Source organism: Notolepis coatsorum (genome assembly GCF_963971535.1).
Source record: "Notolepis coatsorum genome assembly, chromosome: 9".
Taxonomy (NCBI): domain Eukaryota; kingdom Metazoa; phylum Chordata; class Actinopteri; order Aulopiformes; family Paralepididae; genus Notolepis; species Notolepis coatsorum.
The window spans coordinates 7,240,076-7,265,620 of NC_140173.1; the positions used below are offsets into that span (position 1 = coordinate 7,240,076).

At 45.5% G+C, this 25,545-nt stretch overlaps 1 protein-coding gene across 5 annotated transcripts in view; it reads left to right on the top strand.

The window, feature by feature from the left end:
* The window catches only part of LOC311234375 (vinculin-like), a 131,161-nt gene that overhangs the window by 43,984 nt on the left and 61,632 nt on the right, over positions 1 to 25,545 (top strand). For all 5 annotated transcript variants that reach the window (XM_084321535.1, XM_084321534.1, XM_084321536.1 and 2 more), the window contains exons 2-4: positions 158 to 228; positions 11,409 to 11,559; positions 19,995 to 20,103. In XM_084321535.1, the coding sequence (XP_084177661.1) occupies positions 158 to 228; positions 11,409 to 11,559; positions 19,995 to 20,103 (331 nt within the window). The remainder of the gene's footprint in view (positions 1 to 157; positions 229 to 11,408; positions 11,560 to 19,994; positions 20,104 to 25,545) is intronic.

Below are 25,545 nucleotides of genomic sequence, written 5' to 3' on the forward strand. Positions count from 1 at the left end.
TCTAGCAACGTTCAAGACAGGGGAGGGGAGAATTGAAGGGGAGAATTGGCTATACGAAATTGGGATGGGAGAAAAATAAGGAGAAAAAGTGGATACAAAAAAAAATATTTTTCAATCATAGGATATATTACATTTCCTGTATGTGTGTGTGTTGCAGGTGGGGAAGGAGACTGTTCAGACCACTGAGGACCAGGTGATGAAGAGAGACATGCCTCCTGCCTTCATCAAGTAAGGTCAAGGTCAAGGTCAAATGTATTTACATAGCACAACAACCGAGGTTGACCAATGTGCTGCACAATAGAAAGTACAAAAGTACTGTAAATACAATACTAATAAAATACAACACAAGGTGCACAGTTTACACAAACAGAAATAGTACTGCAATACACTGCTCGCTGGTCTACCGACCACCAACTTCCAAGCCTCTTCAACTCATTCAGAACGCAGCCGCCCGTCTGATCTCCAACCTACCAAAGTCAGCCCATGTTACCCCATTTCTTAGGGACCTGCACTGGCTCCGCATCGCCGCACGAATCCGCTTCAAGGTCCTCGACCTGGCATATCGTGCAGCGAAGGGAACGGCTCCCGCCTACCATCGGTCAATGGTCTCTAACTACACACCCTCAAGACCCCTCTGCTCCTCTGGCCGCCTCAGACCCACTCCTATCCGAGCTTCTTCAATCAATATCTGAAACAAGAACTGAAGAAACAAAACACTAACCTTCTTACTGTCTTATACTATCATGCACTCTTCCTACTATACTAATATGTCTTTACTACTATGTACTCAACACTGCAGCACCCAAGTTTCAGCACTGTTTGATGAACATTGTTACTCAGCTGTAAGAGTTGTACCCTTCCTGCTGACTTGTCGTACAGAACTTGTAAGTCGTCGCTTAGGATAAAGGCGCCAGCTAAATGACTCAATGTAAATGTACACATATAACAATAAAAATACAATATAAAATGCACAATCAAATAGAAACACAGATGTACGGCTCAACCTGAATGAAAAGCCAGTGAGAAGAGGTGAGTCTTTAACAAAGACTTAAAAACCGCTAAGATCTAATACAGTATGTAAAGGTAGACTGTTCCACAGCTTGGGGGCAGCCACCCCAAAGGCTCTGTCACCTTTAGATTTGAGCCCAGATCTTGGAACAAGTAAGACTCTCTGAAATACAGACACTTTTTGAAATACCAGTTACCCTTTTGAGAGAAATGTTTGCTGGACTATGTTTTTCCCATGCACAGATTTATTTGTGGTGGCCCACAGCCCACCACAATATCAGACAGGCCTACCAAATCACTTCCTGCAAACTGATACAAGAACACATTACAGCAGCAAGGTTTCTTGTCTCTAGTGCACACGCTTTCCCTGCTGCTTGACAGAGTCTCTTGCCCATCCCCATCAGCATCTTCCATCTGTCTGCATCCCTTCTCCTCTCATTCCCTATGTCCCCTCACATCCTTCTTTCTCACTCATACACTCTTCTTTATTGAGGAAATGAGCAAATAATCAGTTTTGGCTGGTTAGCTCAGCAGATGGAGAGCTCTGCAACCAGAGGGGTTCCCGGATGTTAATATAATTTCACGTCAGGAATGAAGCATGACTGTGCTCCCTGCTGTAATAACCTCTGAGGGCTTTCTGTGTTGGAGCTGGATCTAAAGAGCGGTCTCGGATTGTGGGGTTGAAGCGTTACTCAGCAATCCTGGGACTCAGGCGTGTGTGCAGGTGTGTGTGCATGTGTGTATGCAGGTGTGTGTTTACACCCAGTGTCTGGAGGTCAGTTAAGGCCAGTCATTAGAAGTCCATTATGTAGACTATCGTATGGTCTGATATATCTATCTCCTATGTTTTTAGCTGCCACCAGCAGCTCTATAACTCCGTCTGTCGGTTGGTCGGATGGTTCACAAATATTTCCTCACCCTCTAGTTGCCATAGTTTTAGTAGTTGTTTAGTAGCTAATTTCTAGGAGGCTGACATTTGAATACATTTGACTCTTTATCCCTCCAAAAATAAGAATTTGCCCAGGAAATAGGAATTAGCTTATTGAAATAATAATAATGATTCATTATGAATCAACATTCATCAGTTCTTCTTAAACAAGGTTATTTAGAACTTTCAGAAAACCTATTTACCTATTTAGCTCTCGTCTACCTCGTGAAACTTTGCACTTCTTGATGAGGTAAAATTTTTCTGTCCCGTATGTCATTGTGCCTCACAGGTGATATCTCTCTTAGGCTGAGTGCAGGCTACCCTGGTTCCAGTGTTTTCATTAAATGTTTTATTTTTTTATCCACTTTTTCTCCTTATTTTTCTCCCATCCCAATTTCGTGTTTTTCCAATTCTCCCCTCCCCTGTCTTGAACGTTGCTCGACTATGCCCCCCCACTGGTCGGTTGTAGGGAGGATAGAAGCCTTGCATCACGTGTCCCCTCCGGTACACGAGGAGGCAGCCTGTCACATCTTTTCACCTGCCAGCGCGGACTCTCAGTGGCGAGGTGTAACGCATGGGAGGCTCACACTACCCCCGCTACTTCCTGTCTCTGCTGTGCAGGCGTCCCCAAACCGACCTGTAGGAGTCGCTGTCCACAACGTCCAAATCCCCACCCATCTGTGGGATGGACGATGGGTCGGTGAGATGGTTCAGGTTGTACTTGACTGGGAGGACCCAGGTTGTGAACATAAATGGTGTCGCATCTTCATATAATGAAATAACATGTGGGGTGCCGCAAGGCAGCATCCTTGCTCCATTGCTCTCAGTATCCTGCAGACTCCTACTGTATGCTGACGACTCAGCACTTATGGTGTCTGGAGACTACACAGCAGAAATTCAAGCCGGTCTCAGTAGGGAGCTGGAAAGCCTTCACAAATGGTTAGTTGACAACAGATTATCGATTCACCTTGGAAAAACTGAGTCAATTCTATTCAGCTCAAAACATAAATTAGAGGAATGTTTCCGACTTGAGATCAGCTGTAATGGCTTCAGTGTCGAGTCTAGAGACTGTGTTAAATACCTAGGTGCAGACCTCGACCAAACACTCTCAGGGAAAACAATGGCCCTGAAGGTGATCAAAAAAGTTAACACAAGGGTGACATTTTTGCACAGAAAAAAGAGGTTCTTATCACTGGAAACTATGAAATTGCTTGCCAACTGCATGATCCTCAGCCAATATGATTATGCATGTACGTACTGGTATAGTGGTGTTACAGTGGAAAGTAAACACAGGCTACAAACCAGCCAAAATAAGACCATACGATTGGTCCTAAATCTGCCACCTCGAACCCATATTGAGCCATGTCACTTCAATGAGGTGGGATGGCTCCCTGTGGAGCAGAGGGTCTCCTTTCTGAAACGGGACATATGTATAAAATGTTAAATGGATCTGCCCCCAGATATTTATGCTCTCGCATTGTCCTGCGTGGCCAGGTCCACGGACAACAGTTACGGTCTGGACAGCTCTCAGTTTATGAGCCTAGAAAGGGTTCCTATTCACAGAATGGCTTTCTGTCTACAGCCTGCCGCGACATCTGCAACAATAGGTTGCAGTGGGTGCTTGGCCACCACTCTTGAAGAACAGGAACATGACATGCTGTAATGAGGCTCTTTCAGAAAATTGTATTGTCTATTTTATCTACTTGTTGTATCTATTGATTGATTGATTGATTGATTGATTGATTGATTGATTGATTGAAAACTTTATTAACAGATTGCAGAATGGGTACAGTACAGTACAGCTCAATACATACAATTGTTAAGGGGATGCAGACCAGAGAAAGACTTTCGTCTTGTTTACATCAGGGTCCCCCATTTTCAATTCATCATAACATATATGACATACATGACATACAGATAGACAGTACTGCTACATCTATACATTTATGACATACCAGATTTGCAAATACAGTACTGGTTGTGATACGAAAAGAGTCCAGAAAAGAGGGGGGGACGGGGGGGACTGTACATTGGAGGTGGTTGGGTGGGTGGGGTGGGTGGGGGACACTGTACAACTGAACAAGCAAAACTGTACATTGGAATATTGACAAGACCATACTTGGTCATTTACTGTACATTGGGGGGGGTTGTGTGTTAGGACATTTACAGGGGCCAGTTTCGAATTGCAGTCTCCCGTAGGTGTTTTTTGAGAGTGTTTTTGAAAGTGGGTAGTGATTCACATTCCTTTACAGCTTTGGGTAGGGCGTTCCACATTGATGTGGCATAATTGCGAAACGTGTTTAGTCCCTTGTTTGAGCCGATTCTGGGTTTAACATGATTTGTGGAGCTCCCTCTGGTGTTGTGATCGTGGTATTCACTGACCTTTGGGAAGTATTTTGACATGTACATGGGTACCTTGGTCGTGTAGTGTATCTTGTAGACCAGGCCCATTGCAAGTTGCTGTACTCTGTCGTCTACTCTAAGTAGGGCTGACCTTCAAAGCTTTTTTTGGCAATCGAAGCTTCGGGGCCGAGCTTCGATTTTAATTCGAAGCTTAAAAAAAATAAAAAAAATAAAATAAAATGTAATCTTATGTTGTACAGCACTTTGGTAAACGTTGTCGTTTTTAAATGTGCTCTATAAATAAAGTGGATTGGATTAATTAATTAAGTAGCCCCTTTCGTGACTGTGACGCAGCCAACAAGGTTTCACTCGGCTGTGTGATTTAATTCAAGGTGGATCGCTGTTGTCGTTTGAACAACTTCAGATTTCATGGGAACTACCAATCCCCCAAATCAAGAATGTTTAAGATGAATGAAGTAAGATTTTGATTATTTGAAATATGGCCTGTGTAGACTAAACTATGCACAGAATTATGTCAGTCTACAAGGTCCGGATTCTACATGGTCCGGCAATGTAGACCTTGTAGACTCCACTACAGACCAATTATCAGTGAATGTTCATGCATTTTTAAGAAGGGCTACTTCCACAAAAAACAAAGAACTCACCAAACATCTCAGTAGCACCTTTTTTTTTTTATCCACTTTTTCTCCCATTTTCTATATTTTCTCCCATCCCAATTTCGTATCATCCAATTCAACCCTCCCCTGTCACGAATGCTGTTTCTTGCCTCCCACAAGCCGGCTGCAATGTGGACTAAGTCATACATAGCACAAGTCCCCTCCGGTACTTGAGGTAACAGCAGTCGCATCTTTTCACCTGCGCAGCTCGATCTCTCAGTGGCGAGGAGTAACGCGTGGGAGGCTCACGCTGCCCCCGACACTTCCTGATTCTACTGCGCAGGCGCACCAACCGACCTGTAGGAGTGACTGTCCACAACGCCCGATCCCCACCCATCAGTTTCCCACCCCCTAATACGGCCAATGTGTATTAGTATGAACGACCAGCTAAACTGAAAGCAATGTGGAGCGCTGGGCTCGAACAGGCAAGCCCAGCGTCTCCGTCATTCGTGGCGAGCGCCTTGCCCACTACGCCACGTAGCCGCCCGTCTCTCAGTAGCACCTTATCTAAATGTTCTATTTCATATATGGAGATTCATATTTATTTATGTATTACATGCATTTCTACATTTTATTTCCTATTTTGTTTATTCATCCCAGTATCTTTCTTTCTTATGTGTGGAATTCTACAAGGCATGTAGGTGTATATGTGTTTGAGGATGATATCCTTCAAACAGGCAATACTGATGATATAATTTGGGCAGTGCTGAGCTGGGTTACTTTCCTCCAGTGTATTTGTCCCCCGGCCCCACCCAATGGCCCCATGCACACACACACACACACACACACACACACACACACACACACACACACACACACACACACACACACACAAATCGAAGTAAAAAAAAAAAAGAAAAAAAAAATCGAAGTAAAAAGAAAAAGAAATTAAATAATTTTTCCTTTTTTTTAACTTCGATTCTTTTTTTATGTTCGAAGCTTGTGCCATCGAACGAAGCTTCGAAGCTTCGAAGTATTTAAGACAGCCCTAACTCTAAGCCATCCTAGGTTGTCAAAGTGGGCAGGGGTGAGGTGGGTTCTAGGAGTCAGGTCAAGCAGTAGTCTGACCAGTTTGTTTTGAGATGTTTGTAATTTTGTTTTTTAGTGCCTTTGAGGTGCTTTGATACCATGAGGTGCAAGCATAGTCATAGTACCCTTGAATGAGTGCTCCTGCCAGAGTCTTCAGGGTATTCTTGTTTACCAGTGAGGAGATCCGGTACAAGAATCGTGTTCGTTGGTTGACTTTTTTTATTACATTGGATGCCATTTTGTCACAGGAAAGATTTGCCTCTAGGATGGAACCCAGGTAGGTAATATCTTCTTTCCTTGTGACAATATTGTCACCCACTGTAACTATCTTATCTTCTTAACTCTTTCTTTGTGATTTATTATATTGTTCTTGGGACCATGTTGAAAACAAGTCAACAGACTTTCACATGTTATCCTTGTACCCCTTGTTTTTATACTTTTGTATAAATTATATGTACTAAATAAAAATCAAATCATCATCAAATCAAATCTACTTCCACCCGCTGGCTCTGCCAATTGAGCCAGTATGACGGCTGGCCCAAGCCGGAGGCAATGCTGACACCCGGATTCGAGACCGGAGTCTCTTGCATTGGTGACGAGCGCAATCTCCGCTGCGCCACCCAGCCGCCTGTGTTTTCATTAAATGTTTCAATCGTTCCTCTTCCACAATATTGACAGGGCTCTTGTCTTGAGCAATGAATGAGATACTACAGTATCAGTTATGACTCACTTTCTGTTATCTGTAACAGGCTTCATCATCATAGAGTCAAGTGTTTTTTGTGAGACGCTGGTGGTTGATGTGGATAAAACAAAAGGAACTGGAGGACTTAAAACTGTCAAAGACGGTGCTCTTGAATGGCGGAGACGCCATGGCGACTGTAACCATGCGATTGCTTTGCATCCCTGCCACTTCAACCCCTTCAGAGCGCATGTTTATGAAAGCTGGCTTTAATGTAAGCAAAACGAGAAATTCCCTGTTGTCAAAGAATGTGGACACGCTGGTCTTTCTGTCACACAAGTTACACAACCTAAAGCAGGTTGAGTATCATTCTGGTATCATTTTGTTATCGGTATCAAATCTAAGGTATCGGTATTGGCACCGGTATTGAACATTTTCAAACGATACCCAGCCCTCATATTATTCAAAGGTCCAGGTACGTTAGTTTGTGTTGAGGCCTAGACCACAGAAGCTATTTTCATTAGGTGTAATTCGTGTTTTTGCTTTTGATTGGATATGGTTGTTTATTTAGTTTGATCAATGCACACTTTAAGTGAAAGTAAAATTTTATTTCTTGCTTTTTTCACGTGTATTTATTGTGCTTTTATTGAGCCTCAACTTACTTTAACTTTTTTTTGGTTCATGTTAAGCCACGTTAATGGTGTTTTGGGGCCGTTATGGGCCAAGTAGTACATTCATAGTGTGTAGTTCCATAGTATAATTATTTATAGGCGTGTTAGATGGCAATGAGATTGGGTTTCTTCATTGGGCGCTTATCCTTATCATTAGGGCACACGTATCTTGTACTATAAATAGAAGGCAACAGAATCAATTCTGTGAATTATTTCAGATTTCATGTAAAGGTCTACACTGACGAGGGCCTTCTTATTTATATTCATTTCACTTTGATTAGGCCTGTAGAAAAATAAATAAAATGTTTTACTATAAAGCAATTTATTTTGTGGATTAGCGTACTAGTCAACAAATTAATGGTTTTTATTTTATATATTTTATTTCCTGGTATAGGAGGTCGGGTGGCGTATTTCTCTTTTGTTTTAGTTTTGTTTTTGTAAGACTATGGCTGTCATTTATTTAATTAGATTTAGTAGCCAATTAAATGTCAACGAAGAGGAAAAACCTTGAAGTCCGATTGTGCCTTTGTCTCTCAATAGCATAATTACAATAATAAAGCCTAATGATAGCATGTGATGAAGACATAATTATTGATGATGACGGCACGTTTGAAGACCCCCCCCCCCCCCCCCTTTGAATAATCAATGATAACTGGTGCTGAAGTTTCAAAGCCCAAAAAAAGGTATTTGGGATAGCCCTATCACACACACACACACACACACACACACACACACACACACACACACACACACACACACACACACACACACACACACACACACACACACACACACACACACGCACACACACACACCCAGGGCACCACACCATAAATATCACACTCCGGGCTTAGGACGGGGGCATGTGGGAATGTGAACCCTACTAAATATAGCAGGACTGGCAGACCATCGATACCATGACCAGCGGGCGTCAGCGAGGGGGGGGACTAGGGGAGGGGCTAGCGAGGGGAGGGACTAGGGGAGGGGCTAGCGAGGGGAGGGACTAGGGCCTAACAAAAATAATAGTTGGTTTCAGGTTGGTTGTCAGTTTGGCCATGGGTAGGTAGGGAATTTATTTTTATTTTTTTTTTATTTTATTCTTTCCCACGGCGACTATGGATAGGGAATTTCTTTATTTAATGAACCCTTTCACTGCCACACGACAGAAGGTTAGCCCTTTACTATCACACAACCGACGGCGATGCTCCATCATTAGCATCATTAGCTCCGCGGATGCGGAGCTAATGATGCTAATGATGGAGCATCGCCGTCGGTTGTGTGATAGTAAAGGGCTAACCTTCTGTATTGTCACAGTGAAAGGGTTAACCGGCTGTCGTGTGGCAGTGAAAGGGTTAAAATGTTCACAACAACATGGATGCATGTACTCTGCCAGCATGTTTAATATCCATAATACTAAATGTTTGACTAAGATTTCTATGAAACTTTATTCTTAAAAAAAAAAAAAAAAAAAAAAAAAAATTTTAATATATAATTTTTTTTTAAAACTCATAAAATATATTGGGTCGCACCTAAATCGGCAGGGTCGGTCGGCAACCTGAAACCAACCATTATTTTTGTTAGGCCCTAGGCTTTATTCAAGCGTGCTCAGAATGCATCACCTTCCCCAGGCAAGGCTAATCACTGATCTACAAACACTCCACAACTTTTACTAATCCCACATTGTCAGGTGGCTATCAGGAGACATTATGAGGAGATCAGTGAGACCAGGCCGGCCGCTAAATGCCCGATTTAATGACCAGATTCATAGCTTTCTCCTGCTCTTTCACAGTGGAGAAAAACTAGACTTATTATAAGCCAAGGTGGTATGGATGGTGAATTGCACATCTGTTCTATATAATATAATAATATCTGTTTTTTGAATTGTGTGCTTTCATGTAAAACTTTTATTTTAATAGCAGAGTAGCTTTTTCTCATACATTGTAAACCTAAATATCTCCCTCCGCCAAGAAAAAAATCCTCTTCAGACTAATAGATGTCTGGGTTCCCTGTAGACCTTTTTTTTCTTTTTTTTTTTCGTCTGATTTTCTATTTTTCTCCCCATCCCAATTTAGTCGTTATGCCAATTCCCCCCCCCCTCCCCTACCTGGTTGTTGTGCGCATGTCCCTCCTACTGGTCGGTACAAGGGAACCCTGAAGTCCACCACATGCTTCCTCCGACACATGTGGAGACAGCCAGTGGCTCTTTTTTCACCTGGCAGCGAGGACTCTCATTGGTGAAGTGTAACGCGTGGGAGGTCACGCTGCATTCACCATTTCCTGCCTTTCGCTGAGCAGGCGCCCAGACCTGACCTGTAGGTGTCGCTGTCCACAACGCCAGATTAACACCCACGACTTCCCTCCCGCTAACTCAGCCAAACGAGTTAGTATGACGACCGGCCCAAGCCGCAGGGCAATGCTGACTCCGGGAGTCGAGACCGCAGCCTCTTGCATTGGTGACGAGCGCAATCTCCGCTACGCCACCCGACCTCCTAGCTGTAGACCTCTTCTAACTTGACAACATAAACATTGTGAATTGACCCAAATGTATTTCCTGTTGCAATATCTAATAGCTAATACGATAACTGACAGGAAATACATTACATTTACATTTACATTTAGTCATTTAGCTGACGCTTTTATCCAAAGCGACTTACAAGTTCTGTACGACAAGCCATCAGGAAGGGCATAACTCTATCAGCTGAGTAACAATGTTCGTCAAAGTGTTGAGTGCTACAGTGTAGGTTAGTTTATTAGGACAAGTGCATGACAGTACGGTTAGTTAGGGTTAGATTATTATTTTTTATTTTTTTTTAATTCAGATAATGGTTGAAGAAGTGCGTCTTTAGTCGACGGCGAAAGATTGGACGTGTTTCGGCTGTCCTAACTGGGGTGGGTAGTTCATTCCACCATTGTGGGGCAAGGACTGAGAATAGGCGACACTGGGGCGCAAGCTGTTCCCTAGCAACGTAGTTCTCGTAGGTCTACATGGGACCCAGGTTAACCCTTTCACTGCCGCACTACCAAAACGGTTAACCCTTTCACTGCGACAATTCACAGAAGGTTAACCCTTTCACTGCCACACGACAGCCGGTTAACCCTTTCACTGCCACATGACACCACGCGACCGTCGGTTGTGTGATAGTAAAGGGTTAACCTTCTGTCGTGTGGCAGTGAAAGGGTTCAAATCCGGTAGGTTGTCAGTTATCATGACATCCACTGACTAGTGGCACCTGAAACTGTCTGAAGATGTCCCTTGGCCAGAGGTGATTCCTTGGCTGAGCCCAAACCAAACATTTGGTATTTTTGTCGTTGACCTGGGACTGAATGTCTTGTCATTTCCAGCTTGACGGATGCCTTTTCTAAGCTTGATATCAGGGTTTCTAGTCTACACAGAAATTTGATGATTTCCTAAATGAAGCTGGAAGTGTTAGTGCACTGCATGAAAAGTCTGGAAAGATACACCTAACTACACATTTTACAGTATGCAGTTATAAACCTGCTGTCATTTGACATATTGTGATATTTGTTGTTGTGAAGACTAATATTCAGCTGTAAAATGATAATGGCCTAGTTAACAGCTATAGCTTATGGGCTTTTGGACACACAATTTTGGAACACCCTATTCCATGTCATTAGCCCTATTTCCTATTTACCAATGATGTTTTCCTGCTTAGTTAGCCACAAACGAATGCAAAGTCAATGGGGACAAGCTCCTGCTGAAACCTATTTTGTGTGCACTGTGGAATAGGTTTCAGTTACTGTACTTTAATTCAGTTTGTACAGACAGGAGCTTGTCCCCATTGACTTTCCATTAGTTTGTGGCTAACTAAGTGGGTATCCAGTAGGAAGTACAGCATGGACTGTTCTGAGAAAAGACTCTACTGATCGACAACATCATTAGTAAGCAGGAAATCGTTTTATGGTGTACATCAACACTGTCATGAAATCACATACTGAGGGCCTGTAGGAACCTTACTTTGATACTCTTTGATCTATAGGACTCCTTTGATATCAGTGTGTTCTTGTTTGGTTTCCTGCATGTTGTTCTAAGCCGGCTGTGTGTTTGTTGGCAGGGTGGAGAACTCCAGCTCGAAGCTGGTCCAAGCAGCCCAGATGTTGAAGGCAGACCCGTACTCTGTTCCTGCCAGGGACTACCTCATCGATGGGTCCAGAGGAATACTGTCTGGAACTTCAGACCTGCTCCTCACCTTTGACGAGGCAGAGGTGTGTGTGGGGGTGGGGGTGGGGGTATGTGTCTGCATGCATGTGTCTCCCGGTATGTGTGTGTGTGTGCGTGCGCATGCATGTTTGTGTTTCTGTGTATGTGTATAGTATATGAAGTATGATACCATACCAGTTTGTGTGTGTATGTGTTTGTGTGTGCACATGTGTTCGTGCAGTGTGTGTGTGCATGCTCTTGTGTATATGCAACGTGTGTGTGGAATTGTGTTTAAGTAGTGTGTGTGTGTTTGTGCTCTTGTATATATGCAGTGTGTGTGTGTTTGTGCTCTTTTTCAGTCCCGATACCGATACCAATACCTGGGTTTGGGTATCGGCCAATACCGATCCGATACTCATTGTCCACATTTTCTTTTACAAAAAAGTAAAAGAAAATAAAAATATATCCACGTTTTCTTTTTTTTTATATATTAAAATATATTTTGTTTTTAACACATTGGGGACGAAGCACGGATATATCCGTCTTTCGAATCCATGCGTTGTGGACAGAATCACGGAGATATCCGTGGGAAGTTGTTATTGCTTTTATTCCATTTTAATAACCTGTTCAAGGTCGCCGAGCGGCACTGCAGATTTTCCCTACTCTATGAATTCGACAATGTGCAATACCGGCCAGATCCTCTTAGGGGCGCTATCGCGCTACTGCAATGTGCCCTGTGGGCAAACGATTCTGGATCTGCAGCCTGTAGCTTGGATTACGTTTCGAATCGCAGATTTCACCATGCAATAAGGGGATTTATCATCAGCCAATGGACATATCGATCTACCAGATGGCGATCGATAACGGGGAAATGCTCGGGGGGATCCCACCGGCTCATGGTAAGATCTTTTTCACGTAAATTACAACCCAATCAGAGCTTGCTATGATACTCAACCAGCCGACCAGCGTATGTGCCTACTTAGACTAACACGGTTATTGGTAATCAATAATAATAAACGACGTCCCCCGCCCCCCCCCCCCTTTCATGCATACATGCTTTGGGATCGTCCGGATCATATGCAGTTTGAGTTATTTCTGTAGCATCTGTAAAACGGAAATGCCATTGGATATAACGTTAGCAGCTATTAGCTCTATAACTAGCCTTCCAGAAAATATACTAGTGTAGTGGGCACTTACATGGGCACTTACCTGGACGGGACATAATCCACCTACACTGTCACTTTAAGGACACGGGGCATCCGGGGTATCTAGAGCGGCCATATTAACGCTTGACTTTGTTTGTTGTGGTATCCATGGCTATGCTATTAAATGATGCACACTGATGTGTGGTCAAAGAAACTTCACTCTCTTTGGTCGTGATTTCCCGTCTCCATTGGTGACCCTGACGTGATAGTACTTAGTGTCATCCTCCGTTATTTTCTTTATTGCAAACTGCGCCTCCGCCTGCACAAACCATGCAGTAGCTTGCGTTTCCCAGAACTCTGGCAATTTCAGCGCAACTGCTGCTTCCATAAACTTCAGCGCGACTGCCTGTTCCATTGTTCAATCGTTCTTGAAAGCGTCCAAGAACGTCAGGTTCACCAATGTAGGAGACGGGGACATGAACATGAGCCCAACCATTTTCTCTTCCGACAGCTGTTCTTGCGCCAGTTACCGGCTCAGGTAAGGGCTGCCTTGGCCAACACAACAATAAATGACTGCCGTATGTTAGCCGCGGAGGCGGATAAGTTCTTTTTGGCCAGCCAGCAGCAACACTGTACGGCCGTGTTCTATCATGACCAACCCTCTTCCTCTCACCATGGGGATTATACCGTCGCTGCTGCGGTGGCAGCCCCTCGCCAGCGAGGGAGAGACACTGGCTGGTGTTTCTTTCACACCAAGTATGGAGCCAGGGCTAACCAATGCCGTCCCCCATGTACTTACAAGGGGCCGGGAAACGCCCGGGCCGGCGCTCAACAGTGGCCATGAGCGTTGGTGGGGCCGGCAGGCTACTGTTTATTCGGGACAACATCTCAGGCAGGTGTTTCATGTGCGACACAGGGGCACAGAGAAGCGTGCTGCCTGCGTCAAGGGTGGACACCCTGGCCGACGGGCATGGGCTCCCTATGGAAGCTGCCAATGGTACTACGATCCGCACGTATGGCAGTAGGCTAGTGGAGTTGTGTTTTGGTGACCGGTGGTTTAGCTGGAACTTCATTACTGCTGATGTGTCTGTGCCCCTGCTGGGTGCTGATTTTCTGTGTGCCTATGGATTGTTGGTGGATGTCAGGAACAATCGATTGATCGACGCCACCACCTTTTGTTCATTTGAATGTACTGTCGGGGCAGCGCCTCCTGTGGGTTTGTCTAACATGTTGTCTGTTACAGATGAGTTTCACCAGCTGCTAGCCGAGTTCCCTGTCCTTACCCAGCCCACTTTCTCGTCCTCCACCAGTAAGCGCGGTGTGGAGCATCACATCGCTACGGCAGGTGCGCCAGTCTACTCCCGGGCTCGGCGCCTAGATCCTGCCAAGCTGGCCGTGGCCAAGGCAGAGTTTTCCAACATGGAGAACCTGGGTATTATCCATCGTTCTGACAGCCCATGGGCCTCACCCCTTCACATTGTCCCCAAGGCTGCCGGCGGGTGGCGCCCGTGTGGCGATTACCGCCGCCTTAACGAGGTAACCACACCGGACCGATACCCGGTTCCACATATTCAGGATTTTTCCACCCACCTGGCCCGGAAGCTCATATTTTCAAAAATAGATTTAGTTCGAGGTTACCACCAGGTGCCGGTCCACCCAGCGGACATCCCTAAGACGGCGGTGATTACTCCCTTTGGTTTGTTTGAGTTCTTGCGCATGCCATTTGGGCTTAAAAACGCAGCACAGACATTCCAGCGCTTGATGGACTCTGTGTTACGGGACCTGCCTTTTTTGTTTGTCTACCTAGATGACATCTTAGTCGCCAGTACCACCAAGGCAGAGCACTTGTCCCATCTCAGGACCCTTTTCCACCGACTCAGTCAGCATGGGCTCATAATTAACCCAGCTAAATGTCAGTTTGGGCTGTCTAGGATCGATTTCCTCTGGCACCACGTCACCAAAGATGGGGCAGTTCCCCTCCCATCTAAGGTTGACGCCATAGCAAATTTTCCACTGCCACCCACCATCAAGGCTCTGCAAGAGTTCCTTGGCATGGTACATTTTTACCATCGGTTTGTCCCCCGGGCTGCTCAGCTAATGCGACCTCTTTACGAGGCTCTCAGGGGTAAAATCGCCAAACATGTGGTGGACTGGACGGACGAGAAACGCAAGGCGTTTGTCGATACTAAAACCGCCCTGGCCAATGCAACCAGGCTGGCACACCCACTTCCCAAAGCCCCTGTTGCCATCACCACTGATGCTTCAGACTATGCTGTTGGAGCGGTATACGAGCAGTGGGTGAGTGGGGCTTGGCAGCCACTGGCGTTTTTTAGCCGATAGCTTCGTCCTAATGAGTGCAAATATAGCACTTTTGATAGGGAGCTCCTCGCCCTCTATCTGGCCGTGCGGCATTTCCGTTCCCTGCTGGAGGCTCGTTCGTTCACGGCATTTGTAGACCACAAGCCACTCACTTTTGCTATGGCTAAAGTAAGTGAGCCATGGTCTGCCCGTCAGCAGAGGCACCTGTCATATATCTCAGAGTTTACCACGGATATTCAGCATGTCGCAGGCAGGGACAATCTAGTGGCAGACTGTCTCTCTCGGGCCTTGATCGGGGCCGTCCATGTTGGTTTAGACTATGCACGCATGGCCTCAGACCAGGTTTCCGACCTGGACGTTCAGGCCTACAGGACGGCCATCACAGCACTCAGGCTGGAGGATGTGGCATTTAATGAGGCTAACGGCACACTCCTGTGCGACGTTTCCACGGGGCGGCCGCGACCCGTGGTGCCCAGCAGTTGGAGACGTCATGTTTTTGACATCATACATGGTCTCTCTCACCCCGGTAACAGGGCGTCTCAAAAGCAGGTGGCAGCCAAGTTCATTTGGCACGGGCTGAAAAAGGATGTGAGCGGGTGGGTTAAGACCTGTGTGATGTGCCAGCGCGCTAAGGTACACCGCCACATTAAAGCTCCTTTGGCCCAGTTCTCCGTGCCCGAAAGGAGGTTTGACCATGTGAATGTGGACCTGGTGGGTCCATTGCCCCCATCGCATGGTTTCACCTACCTCCTCACGATGGTGGACAGAACCACTTGGTGACCAGAGGCCGTTCCGCTGTCATCCACAACGTCCACTGATGTGGCTCGGGCGTTTATATATACGCGGGTGGCCCGGTTCGGTGCTCCGTCTGACCTTTCGTCGGACCGTGGACCTCAGTTCACCTCTGAGCTTTGGTCCGAGATTGCCAGAAACGTAGGCGTGAGACTGCACCGCACTACCGCTTATCACCCGCAGGCTAACGGTTTGTGTGAGCGGTTTCACCGGTCCATGAAGGCTTCTCTCCGAGCTACCCTTAGCGATGGTAGTTGGGTCGACAGGCTCCCGTGGGTCATGTTGGGTCTCAGGACCGCCCCCAAGGATGATCTCCAGTCATCGTCGGCTGAGCTGGTCTATGGCCAACCGCTGCGGGTCCCCGGGGAGTTTTTACCTGACACCACAGACCCCTGGTCTGCGACCCAGCAGCACGTTTCAAACTTGGAGAACGCTAGGGCATTTGTGCCGGTCCCCACCTCGCAGCATGGTTTGCCACAGACTCGTGTTCCACCCGGCCTCCAGGCGACGGAATACGTGTTCATACGGCACGATGCCCACCGCGGGTCCTTTCAACCCCCCTACGATGGCCCGTTTCGGGTCCTACAGACGGGAAGTAAGACCTTCGTGGTGGACATTGGCGGTAAACCGGAACATGTCTCGGTGGACAGGCTTAAGCCAGCTCACTTGGATGTGGATCACCCCGTGGCACTCGCTCAGCCCCCGCGGCGGGGGCGACCTCCCCGTGTTAAACCTCGTCACCCTAGGTCGCTTTTTGAAAATATGAGTCCCTCACCGCCCATTAGGCACCTTGCCCCTTGCCCTCCCCGCCACCGCAAGGCCCCAGGGGGTCCCACGGTAGCTCATATGCCGGCTCCAGTTGTTCGGAGCCGTTATGGTCGGGAGGTCCGTCTACCGACCCGTTTTGTGAGTTAGTAGGGTGAATTCTGGGGGGACATATGTAGTGGGCACTTACATGGGCACTTACCTGGACGGGACATAATCCACCTACACTGTCACTTTAAGGACACGGGGCATCCGGGGTATCTAGAGCGGCCATATTAAAGCTTGACTTTGTTTGTTGTGGTATCCATGGCTATGCTATTAAATGATGCACACTGATGTGTGGTCAAAGAAACTTCACTCTCTTTGGTCGTGATTTCCCGTCTCCTATACTAGTCCCAAATCCGCTATAAAGCTTATATTCACGGCGCTATAAAATGAGAATTATTGATGATTTTTTTTTCTTTAAGCCATTTTGAAGGGACGGTTTATGCACTCAATTGACAATGAGAATGGACAGATAGCAATACTATAAAGTATAGATTTAGCTGTACAAAAAGCCACACGTTTGTTTACAAAAGCTGGCCCTCAACCATTATATTAGACGGGCCCCAGTGGCCGCGAAAGTGTTAAGAATTGTAAAGGATCACAAGTGTGTTTTTGATTTGTTGTAAACAAAGGCAGAAAATAAACTTCATTCAATTAATAAACTGTATGCCTCACTGTCACTGTGTGGAAGAGACTGGGATCATTCTTTTGTGCAACAAGGCAACATCAGGCTTGACTTAAAACATTACTTTCCTAACTTAGTGAAACTAAATGTAACAAATTAACACATAGATCCGATATATATATTTTTTTACCGATACCCGATCCAGCTATTTTACTGATATCGGCGGCCGATACCGATACCAATGTCGGATCGGTGCATCCCTACTCTTGTGTATATGCAGGGTGTGTGTTTGTGCTCTTGTGTCTATGCAATGTGTGTGTTTTTGCTCTTTATATGCAGTGTGTGTGTGTGTGTTTTGTGATCTTGTGTAAATGCAGTGTGTGTGTATAAGTGGAATCACATTAAGCTCCACTTCCCATGGTCACAAGACCTCCATCACAAGACCTCAGTCACATAAAGACACCAAACACACAGTGGGATGACTTCGAGGGCTTTCTGAAGAGTTAACGGGTGCAGTTTAAATGGGCCAAGGCCACATAATAATTAGGGTTAAACTTGCACAGAAATTCGACAGACAGAACAGTAAGGTACATACGGTAGGTATTTGGACAGTGACCTATTGTGTGATATTTTGGTTCCATATTTGTACTAGTTTGGATGTAAATTGACAAATAGTTAAAGAACTACAGTCCTTTTTGTACATGTCAGAGTAAAAATGTATTTGGATCGACTGATATTAATAAAGCAATAATCCTTTATATGTAGTTTGGAACCCATAGGAATCAGTCAAAGTGCAAGACCCACACTACACAGACCCAATTTCACCATGGGGATTAATTAATTATTATTATTAATTAAGTTCTTATTTTCTCCTATCGCCTCATCACATGATCCACTCGTTTCGGCACCAATGACAAAACAGAACACATAGACCAAGTACAAAGTATTTGTTGATAACATGCGAATGAAGCAGAAAATAGTCAATACACAATACACATTTGGCGTGGACGCACAGGGTGGACGCACAGGGTGGAGGCAAGGCGGGACGGGGCAGAGAGCGAACACATGCGTCTGGTCGGCTCTGACCGACACCAGAGTGGCCAGCAGGTGGGCAGGGGCAAAAAGAAAAAGGGGAAGTTTAGGGGAGGGGTGCATAAGGGAGCCAAGCGCACGTGATGAGGGGTGCGTCCCAGCAGTGAGCTGGGGTATCTGCCCTTTCCCCCACCCTACTGACCTGGATGGATGAGAGAAGGGATAGTATGTGAGGAGAAAAGGAGAAACGTCTTAGGAAAAAAGGAGTAGGAACTCCCAAAGGTCTGGATTTAAAGGGGAAAGGAGGGGTGAAGGACAGGATGGTAACGCCATGGCTGTGAGGGATCTAAATGATTGAGAAGAAGTGCATAGTGGGAGGGGCTATTGCATATAGTAGGTGTGTCTGCAGTGAGCAGGGAGACGGGTAGGGCAGGTAACCTGGGCACCAGAGTCATAGGTGTGTCTGCAGTGAGCAGGGAGACGGGTAGGGCAGGTAACCATGGGGACCAGAGTCATAGGTGTGTGTCTGCAGTGAGCAGGGAGACAGGTAGGGCAGGTAACCTGGGCACCAGAGTCATAGGTGTGTCTGCAGTGAGCAGGGAGATGGGTAGGGGCAGGTAACCTGGGCACCAGAGTCATAGGTGTGTGTCTGCAGTGAGCAGGGAGACGGGTAGGGCAGGTAACCTGGGCACCAGTCATAGGTGTGTCTGCAGTGAGCAGGGAGACGGGTAGGGCAGGTAACCTGGGCACCAGTCATAGGTGTGTCTGCAGTGAGCAGGGAGATGGGTAGGGCAGGTAACCATGGGGACCAGAGTCATAGGTGTGTGTCTGCAGTGAGCAGGGAGACGGGTAGGGCAGGTAACCATGGGGACCAGAGTCATAGGTGTGTGTCTGCAGTGAGCAGGGAGACAGGTAGGGGCAGGTAACCATGGGGACCAGAGTCATAGGTGTGTCTGACTGTCTGCAGTGAGCAGGGAGACAGGTAGGGGCAGGTAACCATGGGGACCAGAGTCATAGGTGTGTCTGACTGTCTGCAGTGAGCAGGGAGACAGGTAGGGGCAGGTAATAATGCCAATTCTTGATATCCTATTGTTGGGTTCTCCTTACGGCCTCGATGAGTGTAAGAGTGTAAGAGTGTAAGAGTGTAAGAGTGTAAGAGTGTAAGAGTGTAAGAGTGTAAGAGTGTAAGAGTGTAAGAGTGTAAGAGTGTAAGAGTGTAAGAGTGTAAGAGTGTAAGAGTGTAAGAGTGTAAGAGTGTAAGAGTGTAAGAGTGTAAGAGTGTAAGAGTGTAAGAGTGTAAGAGTGTAAGAGTGTAAGAGTGTAAGAGTGTAAGAGTGTATGAGTGTATGAGTGTATGAGTGTATGAGTGTAAGAGTGTAAGAGTGTAAGAGTGTAAGAGTGTAAGAGTGTAAGAGTGTAAGAGTGTAAGAGTGTAAGAGTGTAAGAGTGTAAGAGTGTAAGAGTGTAAGAGTGTAAGAGTGTAAGAGTGTAAGAGTGTAAGAGTGTAAGAGTGTAAGAGTGTAAGAGTGTATGAGTGTAAGAAAACAAAGGTCTGAGGTTCAAACCAGCTTAGAATCATCGAGATTCTGTGATAAAGCTTCGAGATTAACATGAGCATTTTCACTGTTTAAAAAAATACCTAAAAAAACATTGATTTACCCATAGAGTTCAGGAGAACGGCACTCAGTGTATAACCGTGGCTTTGTATTAGTAAACCATTGTTGTTTGTTTTTGACCTACATACATCTTTGTGATTAATGTGTATGTTGTGTCTTAGGTGCGTAAGATCATCCGTGTGTGTAAAGGGATTCTGGAGTACCTAGCGGTGGCTGAAGTGGTGGAGACAATGGAGGACCTGATCACCTACACCAAGAACCTGGGACCAGGTAGGCTGAGCCATTCTGAACCAGACTATGCTGCTCCAAGCCACGTCACACACATTAGCCTGCCACACTGTAACGTAGGGGGTAGTATAGGATGGGGAAGTATCCATTCACATCAATGCTTTATAAAAACCCATAAGAATACCACTTCCACAACCAAATAGTCAAAACGTGTCAGTGAGTGTTGTCGTTATCAGTTATCAAATATATTATAACCAATTCGTCATCTGCTCACTGAAATGCATTCCTAGCAAAGTAATAGTGACGGCAAAATAATATTTGTCTATCTTTACTATCTTTGGATGAAATTCTTCATGAAATGCGGTTTGAGTGCACAAGTACATCCTGAGCACTTTTCTACCCCATGGCTCTCTTTTGATTTAAAGATCCAGTGCAATGATGTTGCAATGTCATGAATTGCTTATTGTGAACTGTTAATGTCATGAGCATAAATTTGTTCAGCTTCCGATGTATCATTTGATTTGTTATAAGTGTTTTAGTGCAGCCTCTCTGAGCACAGCCAACAAGAAGGCCCTACAGAGAGTGGTGCGCTCAGCCGAGCGTACCACGGGTATTGCACTACCCCCCCTGCAGGTTCTATACAACAAGAGGTGCAAATCCAGAGCCTGCAGGATAATGAAAGACCCTCACCACCCCAACAACAGCCTGTTTCAGCTGCTGAGGTCAGGCAGACGCCTGCGAACCCCAGCATAGGACAGAGCGGCTTAGGCTCAGCTTCTTCCCCCAGGCCATCAGAGCCATGAACAATGAACATTGAGTGCTCAGAACATTGAACTGTCCACACACAAGCACACATGAACACACACACGACACGCACACTGTGCACGCTCACACACGAGCAGCCACTTAACACTTTAACATGAGCGGGCACACACTCATGTCGCACACACGCACACTTATGGCCAAAGGAAAGGACACTTTAAATGAGAATAACAGGAACAGTGTATTGCACTACCAAAGCTAACTAGCATGTCCCATATGCTCTGTAAATAACTATGTACAGATACCGAGATGTCACTCCATGTTACCTGTTACCTGTTACTGCACAATGTTGTTTTCTTCTTTTGATTCTATTATATGTACCACTGTATTGCACATCGTTGCGGGCAAGACCACCCGCATTTCATTGTATACCTGTATGCCGTGACAATTAAAACTCTTGACTTGACTTGACTTGACTCAGTAGGCTGAGGGGGTGTGGCTCAGTAGGTTGAGGGGGCGTGGCTCAGTAGGCTGAGGGGGTGTGGCTCAGTAGACTGAGGGGATGTGGCTCAGTAGGCTGAGGGGGTGTGGCTCAGTAGGCTGAGGGGGCGTGGCCCTCTTGTTCACCAGACACTATAGACCTCTCACGGGTGCGGCTGCTCCCGAGTCCCCAGGATCTCCTGCAGCTCTAGGAAAATGAATGGACTATTAATAGATGGCTCCTAGCTTCGTCTGTGGTCCATGCTGGTTGTGGTCCCGTGAACAAGGTCTTCTAATATACATTTCTCTCTCTGATAAGGCTGGGGATTTTCGAAGCTGCGGTTAAAATTACTCACCAAAAATAGCTTAGCATTGCAGATCAGGTCAAAGCGAAAAGTCATGGGTACAAGACTGTGTACCCAATGCAACACTACATCTTTCCAGGAAAGGGTTCATTGCATTTCAAGCCCAGCCTATATATATATATATTACCTGACCTGTTTGTTTTGAAACCCTGTCATTTTCATAATTCTTTTACGTTTTATTGATGCCATGTCAGAGCAGTTGTGCTCTTGTGATTGGTCGAAGATTGGCGAGGCTTTGCTTATGGGGTACTGTAGTAGTTACCATGGAAATGAGTAAAGATTTAGTTAAAACATTTACCTTTATTGGTTGTAACAGAATAAGAATTAAATCATCTATCTATACCCCCGTCAAACATTATGAACCTACACAATACAGTTTGGCTGACTGTCCTCCGTGTATTCTCACTCAGCTACATGTAGCTGTGACTGATGGGCCAATCAGACATAGTGGGCTTGACAGATGGGCCAAACAAACATAGTGGGATTGACTGATGGGCCAATCAGACATAGTGGGATTGATTCATGGGCCAATCAGACAGTAAGATTGACTGATGGGCCAATCAGAGTAATATTATGTAATATTTCAGAGGAAACGGATTAGATATCAAGTTTCAAGTTTCTTTATTAGTTGTCATACAAAAATACAGAATACTTTTATATGAAATGCTTTTTCCTGTTCTGCTCCTGAGTGTGCTAGATAAAAATAAAATAGATAAGTAAAAAATAGAAGTCAAAAGTACGTAACAAGTGTAAACAAAAGTGTTCAAAACAAAAGTGTTCAATATACATATATACAATATACAATACAGAGTAGAAAATTAGTAACTGAGTTACAATACAATATAAAGTACAATGCAGAAATTGGATGAGGTACAACTTAGGGTAAAGTGCAATGAGGTATGAGTTGTAGTGCAAATCTCTTTACCAATAATATAAATATAAAGTGTCTAAAGTGGGTAAAGTGGGTGCTACAGTGAGTTGTTTATTTAAAGTGAGTGTGTGCGTGTGGATGTGTATGCTGTGAGTGTATTTGATGATTTGTTACATAGTGTTATTGTCATTGAGCATCCTGATGGCCTGGGGATAGAAGCTCCTTCTGAGTCTCTCTGTGCTTGCCATGAGACTCCGGTATCGCTTGCCTGACCGCAGCAGTTCAAAGAGGCAGTTGTTTGGGTGACTAGAGTCTTTGATTATTCTCTTAGCCTTACCCATGCAACGCTTGTTGTAAATGTCTTGGAGAGTGGGAAGCCCCCCTCCAATTGTGCGTTCGGCTGAATGGGCCACTCTCTGTAGTCTGCTACGGTCTTGTGCGGTGCTATTCCCAAACCAGGAGGTGATATTGCCAGTCAGGATACTCTCTATTGTGCATGAGTAGAAGTTCTTAAGGATCTTCAGTTCTGACTCAATTTGAACTTCCTTAGGCGCCTAAGGAAGTAGAGGCGTTGCCGTGCCTTCTTGATTACACTGTCAATGTGTGTGGTCCATGTCAAGTCCTCGGATATGTGGACTCCGAGGTACTTAAAACTGTTCACTCTCTCAACCGGTCCCCCATCGATGCTGAGGGGGCTGTAGTCCCTGACCCCCGACCTCCTAAAGTCCACAATCATCTCTTTTGTTTTGCTGACGTTCAGGGAGAGGCTGTTCTCTTGACACCATCCCGCTAGAATCTTGACCTCCTCCAGGTAGGCCCTCTCATCGTTTGCAGAGATCAGGCCCACCACTACTGTGTCGTCAGCAAATTTGATGATTGTGTTGTTGTTTCCGTTGTGCCACACAGTCGTGTGTGTACAGCGAGTAGAGGAGGGGACTCAGAACACAGCCTTGGGGGGCCCCTATGTTGAGGGTGATGGATGAGGAGGTGCAGTTGTCTGCTCTCACCACCTGGGGTCTACCCGTCAGGAAGTCCAAGACCCACTGGTAGAGGTCATAGTTCAAGCCCAGGTCCCTGAGCTTGGCTATGAGTTTGGAGGGGACTATGGTATTGAATGCTGAGCTGTAGTCGATGAACAGCATTCTCACATAGTTCCCCTGCCTCTTGTCCAGGTGTGATGCTGCTGTGTGCAGCACATGGGCTATGGCGTCCTCTGTGGACCTGTTGGGGCGATATGCAAATTGCAGGGGGTCCAGGTTGATGGGGAGGGAGGAACAGATGTAGCCCTTCACAAGCTTCTTAAAGCACTTCATGGCTATGGAGGTGAGATGTCCAGGGAGGTAGTCGTTGAGGCAAGCGGGCGTAGATTTTTTGGGTACAGGGATAATGGTGGACTTCTTCAGACAGGTGGGGATGACAGCCTGTTCTAAGGACAGGTTAAATATGTCAGTGAATACCGGGGCCAATTGGTCGGCACAGACTTTTAGGACGCGGACGAAATCTGAAATGGCTTGATTTTGTTGATATCCAGGGGGATAGATATCAAAGGGCTTTAGTCATCATTTTCACAACAACAACATTCTGGGTGATTTACATCAACATACTGTGCCAAGCCTGGTGGTGTTCAGACTCGCCACGGTTAAAAAACAAACAAATTTGAATGTCCACACGAGCAATATCAATTAATACGAATATTTATTGATTATGGGCAGAATTCAGTTCGATAGGCAAAGAGAATGGTCGTGTCCGATGGTCAAAACACAAAACAGGCTCTTGTACAAAAAGAAGGGATTGTTCAATACTCAGAGTAGTCGTCCATCTTCACCTCTCCTCTCACTACCTCTCACCTCACAAAACTCAGAATATAACAATCTCTCTCTCTCAATACAACAACTCCAACCTCACCTCCACTCAACTTGTGTCTGGGGTGTGTGCATGTGAGATGTGGGTGAACTAATGATGCACAGGTGTGTTCTATCAGTACTAAGCATAATCAAATCAAATTTATTTGTAAGGCCCGACAACACACGTTAATGTCCCCATGGGCAGCACACGTTTTCTTTAACACTATGGCGTCCGTTCACGAGTATATACGTGTTTCGAAAAAGAGCGTTGTGGACCAGAGCCACATATATACTTGTGGCAAGTTGTTATTGTTTTATTCCATATTTATAATGCTTATTAGGTACCCGATCCACTAGCAGGATCTTTCCACATATTTGATTTTCGAAACATGCAGTACCGGCCAGATCCGCTTAGGGGCGCCATCGCTCCACTGCAGTATCATTGATGGGATTTAAAAAAAAAAAAAAAATGCTTTTACAGTTCTGTGGGCGGATCATAGATCCTTGATTCCAAAAGAAGACCCTCCATCTTGGATCAGCTTGCCGAACGTTTTTTTCAGCGTGGAATAATGGGATTTATGATTAGCCAATGTGCATATCGATCTACCAGAATCCGATGACTGGTGAGGAAATGCTGCCGGCGATCACATGGCCTGATGGTAGGATAATATGACCCCAAATTACAGCTGGATTGGACATTGTTTTATAACGTAACGTGATCGATCAGTGAAAATCCTATATTGAACGCACACTGTATTGCTAATCAATAATAGTAATCGGCGTTCCCCGCCGCACCCATTTCATCCATAGATGCTCTGTAATAGTCCGGATGCTACGCAGTTTGTTTTATTTCATTCGTATATATACAGCAGAAATGGCGTTTGATATAACGGCGCCAACATTTAGCCTTTTTTGCAGCCTGCAGAAAAGCCTAGACGAAAAGCGCGATATACCTTATATTCACGACGCTATAAAATGACAACCAACCGATGGATTTTTATTTTCTTTAAGCCATTATGAAGGCACGGTTTATGCACAGTGACAATGAGAATGGACAGATAGCAATACTATAAATGATATATAAAGCTCTTAGAAAGTACATCGGTTTGTTTACAATCCTCTGTCCTCTGAGGCCTAAATCGCCGCGGGGCGCCGGTCGCCA